Source organism: Carcharodon carcharias, chromosome 2 (assembly GCF_017639515.1).
Source record: "Carcharodon carcharias isolate sCarCar2 chromosome 2, sCarCar2.pri, whole genome shotgun sequence".
NCBI classification, from domain to species: Eukaryota; Metazoa; Chordata; class Chondrichthyes; order Lamniformes; family Lamnidae; genus Carcharodon; species Carcharodon carcharias.
In genome coordinates, this window is record NC_054468.1 from 153,645,531 (window position 1) to 153,663,411 (window position 17,881).

Genomic DNA, 17,881 nt, shown 5'->3' on the forward strand with positions numbered 1-17,881 from the left:
CAGGTTACTGTCAGATCAGCCGTGATCTTATTAAATAGCGGAGCAGACTTGAGGGGTTGAAAGGCCTACTCCTGCTCCTTTTTCATATGTTTGTACAATATGATAGAATTTCACATTCAGTTTGAGAGTGAGAAGTGTGGGTCTAAGGCTCAAAGTCTTAAGCTCAAATAAGCACAATTACAAGGACGTGAAGTGGGAAAATAAATTAAGTAAGAAGATGGTAGCAAAGTGGTGGCAGACATTTAAGGAGACACTTCATAACTTTGAACAGATATATTCCATTGGGAAAGAAAGACTGAGAAGGATGCATCATCTGTGGCTTAGTTAAGGATAGGATCAAGTTAAGAGAAAAAGTGTATAATACTGTGAAGATTAATGGTAGGTCAGAAGATTGGACAGATCTTAGAAACCAAAGAATTACCAAAAGAACAAAGAACAAAGAAAAGTACAGCACAGGAACAGGCCCTTCGGCCCTCCAAGCCTGCGCCGATCATACTGCCTGTCAAACTAAAACATTTTGCACTTCCGGGGTCTGTATCCCTCTATTCCTAACCTATTCATGTATTTGTCAAGCTGCCTCTTAAACACCACTCTTGTACCTGCTTCCACCACCTCCTCTGGCAGCAAATTCCAGACACTCACTACCCTCTGCGTAAAAAACTTGCCCCGCACATCTCCTCTAAAGGTTTCTCCTCTCACCTTAAATCTATGTCCCCTAGTAATTGCCTCTTCCACCCTGGGAAAAAGCTTCTATCTACTCTGTCCATGCCACTCATAATTTTGTAAACTGCTACCAAGTCACCCCTCAATCTCCGTCGCTCTAGTGAGAACAATCAGAGTTTCTCCAACCTCTCCTCATAGCTAATAACCTCCAGACCAGGCAGCATCCTGGTAAACCTCCTTTGCACCCTCTCCAATGCTCCATATCCTTCTGGTAATGTGGTGACCAGAATTGCATGCAATATTCCAAGTGTGGCCTAACCAAGGTTCTATACAGCTGCAGCATGACTTCCCAGCTTTTATACTCAATACCCCTGCCAATGAAGGCAAGCATGCCATATGCCTTCCTGACTACCTTATCCACCTGCATTGCCACTTTCAGTGACCTGTGGACCTGTACACCCAGATCCCTCTGACAATGATTTTCCAAAATTCCATAGACTCTGGAAATAATGAAGGAGAAATTAGGGTATGAGAGCTAGTTAGAAAAATAAAAATGGGCAGTAAGAGTTTCTACAAGTATTTAAAAAGAAAGAGTAACCAAAGCAAGCACTAGTTCCTTAAAGAAAGAGACAGAGGAATTAACTATGGGAAACAAGGAAATGGCAGAAGCTTTGAACAAGCATTGTGTATATCTTCACTGTAGGAGGCAAAAAAAAAAAAACCCCAAGAATACTTGAAAATCAAGAGGGAAGAATTTAAAATAATCACTAGGGTAAAGGGGCTGGGAAAACTATCAGGCTGACAAGCCCTTAGGACCTGATGGCTTGCATCATAGGGCCTTAAAAGAAGTTACTGCAGAGATTGTTTACGCATTGGTTCTGATATTTCAAAACTACCTAAATTCTGGAAAGGTCCCAGTGGATTGGAAAACCACTAATATAACGCCTCTATTCAAGAAAGGAGGGAAACAGAAAGCAGGAAACTATAGGCCAGTTAGCCTACCATCTGTCATAGGGAAAACATTAGGATCCATTAATAAGTAGGTAATAGCAGGACATTTAGAAAATCTTAATATAATCAGGCAGAGTCAACATGGTTTTGTGAAAGAGAACTCATGTTTGACTAATTTATTAGAGCTCCAGAATGCACAGGTCAGGAGTGTGATGGAAAACTCCCCACTTGCCTGGATGAGTGCAGCTCCAAACCCAGTCAAGAAGCTTGACATCATCCAGGACAAAGCAGCCCACCTGATTTGCACTCCTTCCAAAAACATTAACTCCCTCCACTACCGACACACAGTGGTAGCCGTGTGCACCCATCTACAAGATGCAATGCAGGAACTCACCAAGGCTCCTTAGACAGCATCTTCCAAACCCAGGACCACTACCATCTAGAAGGACAAGGGCAGAAGATGGATGGACGACCTGGAAGTCCCCTCCAAGTCACTCACTATCCTGACTTGGAAATATATCGTCATTCCTTCACTGTCACTGGGTCAAAATCCTGGACCTTCCTCCCTAACAGCGCTGTGTACCTACACCACATGGACTGCAGCAGTTCAAGAAGGTAGCTCACCACCACCTTCTCAAGAGCAACTGGGGATGTACAATAAACACTGGCCCAGCCAGCAAAGCCCACATCCCGTGAACAAATAAAAAAAAAAACATGCAAGGTGGAAAAAGGGGAATCTGTAGACATAATGTCCTTGGATTCCCAAATAGTATTCGATGAAGTGCCACAAAGGTTACTGTGCAAAATGAGAGCTCATGACGTAGGTGGTGACATATTATCATCAATAGAAGATTGGTTAGCTAACAAGCAGAGAGTACAAAGAAATTGGTGATTTTCAGGTAGGCAAACTAGTTAAGTGCCACGGGGATCAGTGTTGGGGTCTCATCTATTTACAATCTATCTTAAATGACTTGGATGATGGGACTGAATATACAGTAGCTAAATTTAATGACACAAAGCTAGATAGGAAAGTAAGTTGTCAAGAGCAGAGTCTTCAGGAGGGGTTTAGAAAGGTTAAGTGAGTGGGCAAAAAAATTTGGCAGATAGAGGATAATGTGGGAAAACATTGACAGGAAGAATAGAAAATCAGTATATTATTTGAATGGAGAAATACTGTCGAACTCTGCTGGACAGAAGGATCTGGGCGACCTGGTTCATGAATCACAAAAAATTAGTATGTAGCTATAGCAAGTGATTAGAAGGCAAATGGGATGTTAGCAAGGGGAATAGAGTATAAAAGTAGGGAAATGTTGCACAGCTGTACAGGGTCTTAGACCACATCTAGAATGCTGTGCATAGTTTTGATCTCCTTAAGAAAGGACTCAATTGAATTAATTCAGGGAAAGTTCATTTGACCAATTCCTGGGATCGAGGGGTTATCTTATGAGGAAATATTGAGCAGGTTTTGCCTATAATCATCACAGTTTAGAAGAATTAAATGATCTTATTGGAACATACGTGATCCTGAGGGTGCTTGACAAGGTGGATGCCGAGAGGAAGTTTCCCCTTGTGGGGGAGTCTAAAACCAGAGGACAGTTTAAAAATCAGGGTCTTCCATTTAAGGCAGAGAGGAGGAGATTTTTTTTCTCGGAAGGTCACTGGTCTGTGGAATTCTCTTCCCAAAGGAGCAAAGAGTATACTCAAGGTAGAGTTGGATAGATTCTTGATGGACAAGGTAATCAACGATTATGGGGGGGGGGGAAGCACAGGCAAGAGAGGCTATAGTCAGATCAGCTACGATCTTAGCAAATGGCGGAGCAGACTCAAACGACCAATTGGCCTACTCCTGCTCCTAATTTTTGCATGGTGTATTCCCAACAATCTCCAATGCTCAGGGTGTATGCCACCCTCAAGACTCCATACCTGCTGCCTCTGCCAAATCCTTTCAGATGACCACCCACCTACTATCCTGAACACTCTCTGCCTGTAGGGTGGCCACCCCAGAACATATGATCCAGAAAACCCAGCCTCCATGATACTCTGCACTGATTCCAGCTGCCCCTCAAGCTCCAAAGCCCTGAACCTGAGCTCAAGCTGGAGATACTTCCTAACGTGTGGCCCACCAAGGCGCATGAAGTGTCCTAAAGTTCCCACATGTGCAGGAATTGCAAACAAGAGGCCTCAGCTGCCAATCTAGGATGTAAAAGAATTATTTTTTTCCGTCTTTTAGAATGTAATTGGTAGTTTGCTTAAAACTACTAATTTTAATTAATGCCTCTAGATCTGCTCTATGCTAATACTCTTCTAATTCACCTGTTAAACCTAAGCTGATGGCAATTTGAATTTCCCATCTTGTGGTTTATATGAATGGCCTAGTCTATAGACAGGGAAAACAGAGAAATACTCAAACAACCTCTTGCCCACTTTCCTGTGATGTTACACCAATAATTCTTCCCCACTCCCTCCCCCAACCCCAAGCATGGCTGTCCACTCCCACCTAGCTCTTTATTTCCCCTCTAATTGCACTCTGCTCCCACTCTTTATTCTCTCCCCAGTCTCACTCTGCTCCTACTCTCAGGCCTCAGTTTTCCACTCTTTATCCCCATGAGAGCCTGGCTCTGCTCCTGCTCTCACTGATGCTGCTGTCAGGCAGCCTGCCCTAATACCTCTTTGCAGCCCAGTGGAAAATTGTTCTTCTTAACACTTACAAAGCACCTTAGGAGATTTTATTACATTAAAAGTGCTATGTAAATGCAAGAGGTTGTTGGCAGGAGGGACTTCCACAAACCATGACAGAAAAAGATCCAAAACCACGCTACTAGCTGCTGGATCAATAACAGTAATAACGAAGCCCTATGTTTCCTGAACAGAGTTCACTGTCATGTTACTACATTATACCATGTATTGTAGCTTGAAAAACCAGTTCAAGTAGCTATGGTTACACATTGGAAGACAGCAACTCAATAAAGAGAAACATTTTCTACATACATTCAGCTAAATATCACAGCTGCCACACCCCTCACCAGGAAACCAAAACATAACCAAAATTAAGCTGCTTTCGATACAGGCCCATTCTTTTCGATTGGTATCAACTCAGTCAACAAAGTCTACTCGTTCCCAATGAATGTGGTAATGCATTGAGGGGTTATCTAAAACAAAATCACTTACTTGTCTTCTTTTTCATAGATATTGAGACCCAGGGCATCAACACCCAACCATAAGTCCGTTCCTTTCTTATTTTTGATATCGAAGTAGTTGACACCATACATTTCTAGATCCTGGGCAATCTTCAGGTATTCTAACATGGCATCTTCTCTGTTGATGAAATGAACACTTTAAATGCAGACTCAAAAATCAGTAAACAAGCCGTGCCTGAGAAGTTCCCTAAAATGAGAGACTCTTCCATATATTTTAAAGATAGAGGGTGGGACAGAGAATTTGACGGACCAGCTAAAGGTCCGTTGACTTCGGATGGGGCCCAGAGACTAATTTCCATAATGTTTATGTTTGCTAGTCACTCTTTTGCATTTTACCCAATTTGCATTAAATTGATTACAGATGTCAAATAAAGCTCCTCCCACTTTGCCCCACCATCAGAACGTAGCAAATATGTGGACAGCATTTTGATTTTCTATATTGAAACCCCAAGTCCCAAGATGACAAAGCTCAGTGCATAATCATTGTTTAGACTTCTGGTCATCAGGAGCTGGATTGACATATAGCTATCTTAGAATATTTCCAGATAGTTAGTATAGAGGAGAAACCTTTAGCCCACTGGTTTGGATTGGAATCAAACCCAGGAGGTGAAACAATGTGCTACCCCAATCCTAAAATTAGCTCCCTCATGGCTATTGCCAGGACAGTATGTAAAATAGGCAAGGTTGTACCACTGCAATTAGGCTCTGAAGAGTCATACAAACTCAAAATATCAACTCCCTGTTTCTCTCTCTACCAATGCTGTCAGACCTGAGTTTTTCCAGAATTTCCTGTTTTGTGCCATTGTACTTAGGATGGCTTAGTATGAAGGATCTAAGAAATTGAAAATTAAACATGCACGTTAATCTTAGTTAGAAGGTATGAAATGGTTCCTCTTTCCTTTCCCAGCTGAGAAATTGTGAATTTTTGTGACAAGCAACATGGTAGTATCTCTCAATCAGAAGGCCCCAGGCACCAAATAGTGGAGCCAGTGAAAAAGATAAAAACAAAAGTTGCAAAATTCTGATAGCTAGTACCTGGTTTTGGATGTAAGGGGTGGCCTTTGGACTTCTGCACACACTTTTAGCGTGTATTGTGCAGAATTCCATTTAGTTGAAGGGATTAATATGCATCCAGTGACCATCCGCCAGAAGTATACAGAATAGGCAGGTCATAATGATCACAAAGTGTGTTCCAGCTGCATGTAGGGGCATGGAGTAATCCTGCATTGCGATCCTTGCACCCATGTTTGGGCCATGCTCAATTTTGACCCCAAAGATTCATAGGAACTGAAGGGTACATAAAGACTTGAGGAATTTGCAGAGATGTGGTGGGTTAAGGCCTCAAAGTGGTTTGCTTTCCTATCGGGTTAATACTTTCTGGTTGCAAGGGTCTCATTAGTCTAAATTGAACTTGAATATTTGGCATCAGAGATGAAAGCAAATCCAGTCTCCAAACACCCAACATTCCCACAAATAAATTTTTCCAAATCTCTGCAAAGTATTCCCCATTGACCACGTTGGCTAGTCCAAACTTACTTGTGCATCCCACGGTGCTCCTCATGCCAAACCTGGATTCTCTCCTCCCATTGCTCTCTGCTAAGTTTATGCTGCTCCACAACACTGTAGATGAAAAAAAAGCATTTTGCAGTTCAACACTTGCAAAATTGCATGTAGAAAGTACTCATAAATTTAAAAACAACAATTTAGTTTATTCCTTCTGCCTGTGGTGGGCCCAAATCCATAATGGTGGTGCAAAGAGATTGTGGGCAAATATATATATCATTAGAATGTCACAAATAGGTACAGAAACTAATTTAAAAGGCTAATGGAATGCTGGCATTTATATCTAGAGGACGAGAACACAGGGGTGTAGAAGTCATACTTCAGCCTCATCCCTGACTAAACCACACCTGGAATACTGTGCACAATTCTGGTCACAACATCGGAGGATGGGTAGCCTTGGAGAGACCGTAGCATAGGTTTACAGAATGGTTCCTGAGCTCAAAGGGTTAAGCTATAAGGAGAGATTACACAAACTAGGGTTGGTATTTTCACTAGAATTTAGAAGGTTAAGGGGTAATTTAATCAACGTTTTTAAGCTATTAAAGGGAATGGATAGGGGAATTAGGGGAAAAAATATTCCTGCTGATTGCCCCCAAGTCCTAGATTTCCCATTGCCAAAAAAAATTACAGCCAGATCTTTCACAAGTGAAATTAGCAAACACTTCTGCACACAATGGTTGGTAGAAGTTGGAACTCTGTTCTACTAATGGCAATTGATGCTAGGTCAATTGTTAATTCTAAATCTAAGAATAACAGGTTTTTGTCAAAGATATTAAGGAACATAGTGAAAAGATGGGTATATGGAGTTATGTCACAGATCAGCTATGATCCCACTGAATAATGGAACAGGTTCAAGAGGTTATTCTTATGTTCCTATGAAAGCAACATGGCTAACATCAGTGAGGGTACATCAAAGCATTCCTGGGAGAAGGTAATAAATTTTGTACTGATAATCTTGTAAAAGGCCTAGTTGTATTTTGTTAATTAAATCACTACTGGGTAGATCAAAAAAATGAATCACTCCGAATTTAAAATTTTAAATAAGCCAAAACGTACCTAATTAATTAGTTTTTCATTCTCAATGAATTTTCAATTATCTCAATTTTTTTTTCCAGGCTTTTCATCTGTAGTAGTACCCTGGATCTCAAACCTTAGTCCTTCAACCATAGAGCTGGCATGAACCATGGAGCCTGGCCTCTCAACCATGGCTGTGTCCTAGATCTTGGTCCTGAATATGCTATTGATTGTGGCCCAAGTTTCTCCATGGAAAAAATATGCAAAGCTTTTATATATTTATACCAGTTTGGAAGGAGGAAAAAACATCCAGATGGTATCAGGCTGATATTTGCTATGATTCCAAAATTCTAGTATATCAAGTGTGTTCAACCTCAAGTACTTATTTTGTAAACACTGTATTTGGGAGTATAGAAGTATTGGCAAGGACTTTCAACACACATTGCTGCAGAGAGAAAGAAATTAAGAAATACATTTATAAACTAGAGAAACTTGTGGAGAAAGGCCAATGCTACAGTGTAAAAGTGAGATGGTACAAGATAGCAAAATACTGCTTAACACGGGTGTATCCACATTTGTTCTTTAGCAGCAAAGATGTGGCCACAAGAGCTCAGTAGTCTGCTTATAAATTTAAATCAGTGTTCTAATTTGCTGATATCAACAGACCTTTATGTTCGAATTTAGGATTTATCCTCCAGATAGAAAAAAGCCCTTTACAAACATCTGGACCCAATTCAAAACATTTCAGAAGGCATAAATCAGAGAGAAGCCTGGATTTCAATGGCTCAATTTTGACTCAGGAAAGATGAATATAGCTAATGGAGATAAATGCAGCGGGTGTGAGGAGTTTTATGTGGAGCATAAACACCAGTACAGACCAGTTCGACTGAATGTCCTGTTTGTGTTGTGTAAATGCTATGACAATATAAATGTTGTAAATTTAAATTGCACTTTGGTTTCAGGCTAACTTCCAAAAGGGGAAATTCTTAAAAACATAAAAGTCACCAATATGTTCTGTTATGTTCAGGGAACATTGTAAGTTTCTGTAAATCTCACTTCACAGAACATAGTAACATTGAAAAAACTGAACCGAATCAAAGGGCAAAAGAATATTTTAGGTGTTGAATAAACATTTCTCAAGTCCTAATTCCAAAAGTTTTATATAATCCATTGGTACTGCTAAAGGGAAACAATGTACACTCATAACTATGAGTTTGGTTTGCGAGTAGTTAACTCATCTCCAGCTGAGTTTCTCAGCAAATTAGAACAATTGTACAATATAAAAATAAATCCTATTTTATGTTATTCATTCATGGGATGTGGGCATTGTTGGCTAGGCTAGCATGTATTGCCCATCTCGAATTGCCCTTGAGGTGGTGGTGGTGGTGAGCTGCCTTCTTTAACCACTACAATCCATGTAGTGTAGGCACACCCACAGTGCTGTTAGGGAGCGAGTTCCAGGATTTTGACCGAGCGACAGTAAAGGAACAGCGATATATTTCCAAGTCAGGATGGTGAGTGGCTTGGAGGGGAGCTTCCAGATGGTGGTGTTCCCTTCTATCTGCTGCCCTTGTCCTTCTAGACAGTAGTGGTTTTGGGTTTGGAAGGTGCTATCCAAGGAGCCTGGTGAGTTGCTGCAGTGCATCTTATAGATGGTACACACCACTGCCACTGTCCATCAGTGGTGGAGGGAGCAAATGTTTGTGGATGGGGTGCCAATAAAGCAGGCTGCTTTACCCTGGAAAGTGTCAAGCATTTGAGTATTGTTGGAGCTGCACTCATCCAGGCAAGTGGAGAGTATTCCACCACATTCCTGCCTTGTAGATAGCGGTTAGGTTTTGAGCAGTTGGATGGTGAGTTACTCGTCACAGGATTCCTAGCCTCTGACCTGCTCTTGTAGCCACAGTATTTATATGGCTTGTCCAGTTCAGTCTCTGGTCAATGGCAATTCCTAGGATGTTGATAGTGGGGGATTCAGCAATGGCAATGCCATTGAATGTCAAGGAGCAACGGTTAGATTCTCTCTCTTGTGGAGATGGTCATTGCCTGGCACTTGTGCAACACAAATGTTATTTGCCACTCATCAGCCCAAGCCTGGACTGCTTCCGTATCTGAGGAGCTGTGAATGGTGAACATCCCACTTCTGACCTTATGATGGAAGGAATGTCATTGTTGAAGCAGCTGAAGATGTTTGGGCTGAAGACACTACCCTGAAGAACTCCTGCAGTGCGGTCCTGGAACTGTGATGATTGACCTCCAACAACCACAACCATCTTCCTTTGACTAGGTTTGACTCCAATCATTAAGATTGGAGAGTTTTATCCGATTCCCATTGACTCCAGTTTTGCTAGGGCTCTATGATGTCACACTCAGTCACATGCTGCCTTAATGTCAAGGGCAGTCACTCTCACCTCACCTCTGGAGTTCAGCTTTCTTGCCCATGTTTGAACCAAGGCTGTAATGAGATCAGGAGCTGAATGATCCCAATAGAACCCAAAGAGCATCAGGGAGCAGATTATTGCTAAATGAGTGCTGCTTGATAGCACTGTTGATGACCCCTTCCATTACTTTACTGATGATTGAGAGTAGACTGATGGGGCGGCAATTGACTGGGTTGGATTTGTCCTTTGTGTACAGGACATACCTGGGCAATTTTCCACATTGCTGGGTAGATGCCAGTGTTGCAGCTGTACAGAACAGCTTGGCTAGGGAGACGGCAAGTTCTAGAGCACAAGTCTTCAGTACTATTGCCAGAATATTGGCAGAGCCCACAACCTTTGCAGTATCCAGTGCCTTCAGATGTTTTTTGATATCACATGCAGTGAACTGAATTGGCTGAAGACTGGCATCCATGATGCTGGGGACGGCGGGGGAGGCCAAGATGGGTCATCCTTTTGGCACTTCTGGCTGAAGATTGTTGCAAATGCTTCAGCCTCATCTTTTGCCCTGATGTGTTGGGCTCCCCCGTCATTGGTGATGGAGATATTTGTGGAGCCTCCTCCTCCAGTGAGAATTGTTTAATTGTCCACCATCATTCACGACTGGATGTGACAGGACTGCAGAACTTACATCTGATCCATCGGTTGTGGGATCGCTTGGCTCTGTCTATCGCTTGCTGCTTGGCATGCAAATAGTCCTGTGTTGTAGCTTCACCAGGTTGGCACCTCATTTTTAGGTATGCCTGGTGCTGCTCCTGGCATGCCCTCTTGCACTCATCATTGAACCAGGGTTGATCCCCTGGCTTGGCTGTAATGGTAGAGAGAGGGATATTCTGAGCCACGAGGTTGCAGATTGTGTTCGAGTGCAATCCTGCTGCTGCTGATGGCCCACAGCACCTCATGGATGTCCAGTTTTGAGTTACTAGATCTGCTCAAAATCTATCCCATTTAGCAGGGTGGTAGTGCCACACAACACGATGGAGGGTATCTTCAATGTGAAGACAGGACTTCATCTCCACAAGGACTGTGCAGCAGTCACTCCTACCAATACTGTCGTGGACAGATGCATCAGCAGCAGACAGGTTGTTGTGCACAGGGCCATGATCACACACCGAAACACCAGGCCACTTTTGTTCCTTGGAAACAGTAACTGGAAAATTTGCATGAAGGTGACTTTTATCAGATGTTAGAATAGATAACCATATAGCTGGTCACATTCTATGAAGGGCAATGTTGAAAACAAAACTAGTTGGAAGTAAGAGAATAAGTTAGGAGTACCTCGAGACTAAAAAAACAAAGAGGGGCTAGGAGGCTTTTTATTATAAAAACACAGGTGCTAGAATGAGGGGCTAGTTAATGCAGTTGGCTAGATGGCTAGCATCTGGTTCAGAATAAAGCCAACAGCACAGGTATGAGCCCCGTTCTGGCTGAGGTAGTCTTGGGGAGTGTCTCCTCAACCTGCCCCATAGTAAAATCAAGGCTACCCTTGGATAATTGAGGACACTACTGGTGAAGTAGTTTCTAGAACAACATCCAGCCAGAAACAGTAGTGGAAGCAGAATCCAATCTCCCAGAGTTAACGCTGATGGATTAACAGGGCTCTCCTCTAACCCCAAAAACAGCCATGAGCAGGCATCATCATCGGTTCCTCAAGTAGGTTATTCCAATTGTCTCCTGAAGTTACAACCCCTGTTGTGACAGGGCCTATACCTCAAGCACTAGATGTTTAAAATGCAGCATTCTTAAGGGCTGAACCATGTAGAAGTTGAGATTTGGAGCTTGGTCCAGCCTAAATCAGAAGTCACGAGTTGCTGTGCAAGTTCTGTACATTTACCTACCGCTGTGGGAGCAGACGGTCAGATGTAAGGTAGCCACTCTTGTGTGTTTCCATGTTGAAGTCTCCAAACTTTGCCTGGACCGCATAGGAAGCAAGCAGCACAGCTGTTTCAGGAGGGCAGTACACTTCATCAGAAAGGATGCCTTCCTTGACCTGAAGGAAGAAGAGCTTCTGAGTGACCTCTTGGATTAGCTCCTCAGCCACATCCTCTGGGAAGAATTTAGCACGAAATTTGAACTGAACAGGGTTTTCTTTCTTTAAATCCTGGTGAGATACCTAACAGGAAAGCACAGGCTTTGATTACTTCTCAAAACAAAAACAAAATAATATTCCACTATTAGAATGACCTTTAATTAGAAGTCATCAAAAATCTAATCTACATTAAAGGATGCTCAATGAAGGATTATTTTTCTTGAAATAACCTCTTCAGCACATTTTTTTTAAAACTGTAAAACCTTTTGTTAAACAAGGCAACTACAACATTTGTCAACTTCTGTATGCACCAGTATAATACAAACATTTCTGCTCGAACTGCCGTTTTCCAGGATCAAGTCAACTAATCTGCAAAACCTGTTTTACCATCTGGACTCAAAGACTTACAAGTGCCAAATTAACCAAAATCAGTTAGATCTGGGAAGTGTGTCGAGAGCACAGAACTGTGAGAGAGTTGGGTGAATTGGCTAACCAGTGTGGCTTGCTAACTAGAGTAATGGTGGGTATTTGGTGAGATTGGGAATTTACTGGTTTTTATTGATATAGTGTGTTATCAAACTGAAATGTAGGCTAGTTTTCTTTAGCTGCCATTTGAGATGCAGTTGTAATCAGCTGGGTCTCTGACTAGGTTTTAACCACTGTCGTTGATGAACCAATTAATAATTGCTGAGTTTCTAAAAGAGAGATAAACTAGAGAGATATTTGCTAAAGCAGAGTTATGGGAATCTGCTCAGGAGTGACAAGGGGAATTTGGCGCAAAGAAGAAAGAAGGTACAATGTAAAATAAACAAGATCACAATTCTTTTTTCTGCTATATTAGAAAATTAACTTAATTTTGGATGTCTTATTTTGCAACATAGGTCTATAGTCACATGCTTCAGAACCTCTTTATTCACTGAAAATTGTCTCAGTTGTTTTGATATCTATGAAGCTTTACATTAATGACTAGTTCTGGTAAACTCCTTACCAGCTGTAATCTTAACAAGGTGGACTGCTGAGACTTATAGCCTACATTTCTTATACCATGTAGGAACTCCAGGGCCCTTCATCTGCCCTTGATAAACGTGTGCAAGATGTGCCTCCAGTTGCTCAAACTCAAGGTGGAGATTGAGGAAAGGTTGGGGCCAATGCAGTTCATACAGGAAGCTGAAAATTCCCTGGGCCCCAAGCTCTAGGAGTGATCACACTAGCTACAGAAAGTTCAGAAAGATAGTTAGTGGATGGCCTCCTTGCACAATAGAAAGACAGGCAATGCAGAAATCATTTGTCAGCACAGCACTCTAAAATTGGTTTTCAGTGCTGAATACCAGTGAGGATGACATCTTGGAGAAGTGCAGTCATAGTACATTCACTATACTTTGAGGCAAATGGTACCATAGGGGAGCACAGGAGGGCACAGAAATGCAGCAATCATAGGGGATTCAGTAGACAGAAAGAGACTGTAATTTCTGCAACCGCTGAGTCTTGCAATAGTGTTTTACCTTTCAGGTGTCAGGGTAAAGAGGGTTAAGTGCTAGACTTACTCCCAATGTCATGTGCTAGCGAGTATAAAGATAGCAGGATAAGACAAGTTAACGAGGCTGGACAAATAATGCAGGAAGGACGTGTACTAGATGGACAGGTTGCGTCTCAACGGGGCTGGGGCCAACGTTATCACAGGGAGGTTAACTAGTGTTATGGGGGAGCAACTAGTTTGGCAGGAGAGAGCCACCAGGATAAAGCATCAAGCAGAGAGATGGCACAGAGAGAGAGAGAGAGAGGAATAGAATAAAAAGTCAAATAGGAAGAGTAAGCCAGGGGAGAACAGGAGGCATATTAAGATTGAACTATGTACATAAACGTCAAGAGGATGGTAAATAAGTCCAGTGAGTCAAAAGCACAAGTCATCAGTGTTGGCATCCATTACTCACTACATTTTTTTCCCTTCATGTTACCTCTGACTTTATATTAAACACCTTGAATCTGTGCCCTCTGGTTTCTGGCCCTTCTTCTGGCTCCTTGTTTACTCTATCAAAACCCTGCAGGATTTTTGAACACCTATCAAATCTCCCCTCGATTTTCTTTGCCCCAAAGAGAACTGCAGTTATTCTAGCCTCTACACTTAATTAATGTCTTTCTTCATTGGTACCATTCTAGCAAATCTCCTCTGCACCCTCTCCAAGGCCTTGACATCCTTTCTGATGCATGGTGCCCAGAATCAGCCACATGCTCCAGCTGGGGCCTAGCCAATGCTTTACAACGTTTTAACAAAGCTTCCTTGCTTTTGTCCTCTATGCCTCCATTTAGAAGGTAAATAATTCTATCTGCCTTTTTAACAGCCTTTAAAATTGTATTATTTTAGTTCCTGTTGTCCTGCTTTCCTACCTAACATAATCATGTACACTTTTCTACATTAACTTTCATTTGCATGTGTCTACCCGTTTCGACACCAACTTCCGAAGTTTGTTGTTATCCTCAGTCTTGTACATCTGAATTTTCTCATTTATAAACTTTGAAATTATGCAAATATTGATTGAGTTAATGGTAGTGTAAGGGAAGGGAGAGAATTTCTGAAATGTGTTCATGCGGACATCCTTAATTCCCAGTCCAACTAGGAAGGCCACGTTGCTGGATCTGGTGCTGGGGCAAGTGTTCAAGGGAGAACATTTGGGTGATCAGTGCATAAGGTTTAGATTAGTAATGAAGAAGATTAAGGAACAGGAAAAACTAATGGGACAATGATTGACCTTTAAGGAGGAGATGTTTCAGGTACATGCTAGGTTAATGTGAGGCTGGAAAAATGGTGCAGGACAGAGGGCTTCAGATTCTTGGGGCATTAGGCCAGTTCCAGGGAAGGAGAGATTTGTACAAACCAGCCAGGCTGGATCTCACCAATGTCCCCCGAGGAAGGTTAACCAGTGTTAGCACCTAGAAGTGTTAAAACTAATTTGACAGGGGTGAATATCAGAGAGGAGAAATAAGGTGCAGAGAACTGGAAGAGGGATATGATACAGTGGAAATAACAGATGTGTCTCAAAAAAAAGAGGGAGGATTGGGAACATAATGTTCCTGGGCTTCAAGGTACATAGGGCAAATAAGAAGGGCAGTAGGCAATATTGATCACAAAAGAAAAGTGGAGAAAGATGGTGGAAAAGTTCAAGGACAGAATCTATTTGGTTAAAATTAAGGAACAATAGTACATATTAATAATAGATCCTCTATCAGCCAAACAGTGGAAAGCAGATGGAAGAGCAACTTTGCAGGCAAGAGCTATAGGGTAATGATAGTGACTTTTAGTTACCCAAATATAGCCTGGGACAGCAAAAATGTAAAAGGCAATTAAAAGGAGGAGATCTGGAAATGTGTATAAGATTACTATATTTCAATTCCAACAACAATTGAAGCAGTGTTGTATCTTATTCTGGGCAATGATGCGGGGTAAGTGGAGCATGATTTAATTGGAGAGCACTTGGAAAAGTGACCAAAATATCAGGTTTAAAATAATTATAGAAAAGGTACAGTCAAGAACAAAAATGGAGGGCAGCCAACTTCAGCCAGTTTGAAGGGAATCAGGCCTAGGTGGAATGCAATCAAAAATTGTTTGGTAAAACAGAAAATGATCAAAAGTTGAAATGATCAATGGGAGTCATACAAACGGAGTTGGTTCAGGTAGAATAGGCATATTCCCGTGAAGGGGGAAAGGAAGTGCATCCAAAGCTAGAACTCCCATGACGACTAAAAATGCAGAGGCCAAAATGAGGCAATATGGCCTAATAAAGTCAGCATTCAGCGAGTTCTTTGATGAAGTATCAAGACAGCTGATGAGGGTTGTTGTTGTATACATGGACCTTCTAAAGGCATTTGACAAATTATTCAGAACAGTTTTCTTTGAACAATACATTGTGGAATCAACCACGGACTGTGCTATTTTAGATCTGGTAATGTGTAATGAGACAGGATTAATTGATGATCTCATAATAAAGGATCCTCAGGGAAGAGAATGGTCATAACATGGCAAACTTCACTTTCAGCTTGAATGCGAGAAACTTGGGTCTGAAACAAGTGCCTTAAGCTTAAATAAAGACAATGCATCGGTTGTCACCTTTCAAATTCCCTCAATTCAGCAAAGGTTCCAGCAGATTGGAAAACTACAAATATATTTCCTATTCAAGGCAGAAGGAAGACAAAAAGCAGGATATTACAGGCCAGTTCGCCTGATATCTCTCATTGGGGAAAATGCTGGAAACCACTATTAAGAATGTCATAAGCAGGACTTTTAGAAAATCAATGAAATCAGGTTGACTCTGCTTGATTGTATGAGGGGGAATTTGTGTTTGATAAGTTACAATTCTTTGAAGATGTAACAAGCAGGGTGGATAAAGGGGAACCAGTAGATGTACCATATTTAGATTAGCAAAAGGCATTCAATAAGGTGCCACCTAAAAGGTTACAACACAAGATAAGAGCTCATGGTGCTGGGGGTGATATTAGCATGGATAGAGGACTGGCTAACTATCAGGAGACAGATGGGGATAAATGGATTATTTTCAGATTGTATACTGTAACCAGTGGAGGACCACAGGGCCTCAACTGGATGAAGAGACCAACTATACTGTAGCCAAATTTGCTGATGATACAAAAATAAGTAGGAACGCAAGCTGGGAGGAGGATACAAAGAGTCTGGAAAGGGTTACAGATAAGTGACTGGACAAAAATTTGGTAGAAGGATTACAATGTGAGAAAACTTGAGGTTGTCCACTTTGGCAGGTAGAATAGGAAAGCAAACCACAGAATGGCTAGAAACTACAGAATGCTGCAGTACAGAGGGACCTGGGTGTCCTCGTATATGAATCACATAAGGTTATCATGCAGATACAGCAAGTAAGTAGAACGGCAAGTGGAATGTTGGCCTTTAATGCAGATGGAGACAGTAAAAAGTAGGGAAGTCTTGCTACAACTGTCAAGAGCATTGATGAGACCACACCTAGAGAATGGTGAACAATTTTGGGGTCTCTTTACTTGAGGGACATACTTGAATTAAAAGCAGTTCAGAGAAGGGTTTTTCAGCTGATTTCTGGGATGAGGGACTTGTCTTGAGGAAAAGGTCGAGTAGGCTGGGCCTATACTCTTTGGAGTTTAGAAGAACAAGAGGTGATGTTATAGCATACATGTTTTTGAGGGGCTTGACAGAGGATGTTTCCCCGCATAGAGGAAAATCTAGAATTAGATGGATACATTTTCAGGTTAGAGCGTCTCCCATTTAATGTGGAGATGAGGAGGAATTTCTTCTCTCAAGAGGGTTATGAATCTTTGGAATTGTCTATCCGAGGCAGGTGTGGAAGCTGAATCACTGAAAATGCTCAAGGCTGATTTTTGAACACCAGAGTCGTTGGAGGTTGCGGAGAATCGGCAGGATAATGGAGTTGAGGCCATGATCAGATCAGTCTTGATGTTTTCAGATAGTGAAGCAGGCTAGAGGGGCGTATGGCCTACTGTTGCTATTTCTTACTGTCTTACCACATAATAGACATGTTAGCTAAATTAGGAGTCCATGGAATTAAAGGGACAGAGGTAACATGAATACAACACTAAATATATTAAGGACCTGGACTTGGCTTTATATAGCATAACTTCAAAGTTCATAGATGAAATAAACAAATGGAATGACAAAGGAAATAAAAGTTAAAATTAAACAAAAAGGTATTGCAGTAGATGTAAATATAGACTTTTGGAAAGCATTCAAGAAGTGTCAAACAGGAGGCATTTTAAGAGGATGGAAACCCATGGAATTGAAGGGAAAGTGGTGGCACAGATAAAAAATTGGCTCAGTGACAGGAACCCAAGGGCGGCAGTGGACTTTTTTTTCCTTTCCCAGACCTGTCAACGGTTTGCAGTTGCATGTCATCTCCCAATCATCAGTTTAGGGCCCATTATTACCAATTTTTTTTTTAAGTAGGCTACCTAGGCTTGGGTACAGAGAGCAACATTATTATGTTTACCAATATGGAATTTGGCAAAACAATAGA

General features: G+C 41.6%; 1 protein-coding gene across 1 annotated transcript in view; it reads right to left on the reverse strand.

The window, feature by feature from the left end:
- ezrb (ezrin b) overlaps positions 1 to 17,881 on the reverse strand; it is a 103,637-nt gene that overhangs the window by 38,792 nt on the left and 46,964 nt on the right. The window contains exons 5-7 of the mRNA XM_041179318.1: positions 11,665 to 11,939; positions 6,348 to 6,431; positions 4,783 to 4,929 (exon numbers count right to left, since the gene is read on the reverse strand). Coding sequence (XP_041035252.1) covers positions 4,783 to 4,929; positions 6,348 to 6,431; positions 11,665 to 11,939 — 506 coding nt within the window. The remainder of the gene's footprint in view (positions 1 to 4,782; positions 4,930 to 6,347; positions 6,432 to 11,664; positions 11,940 to 17,881) is intronic.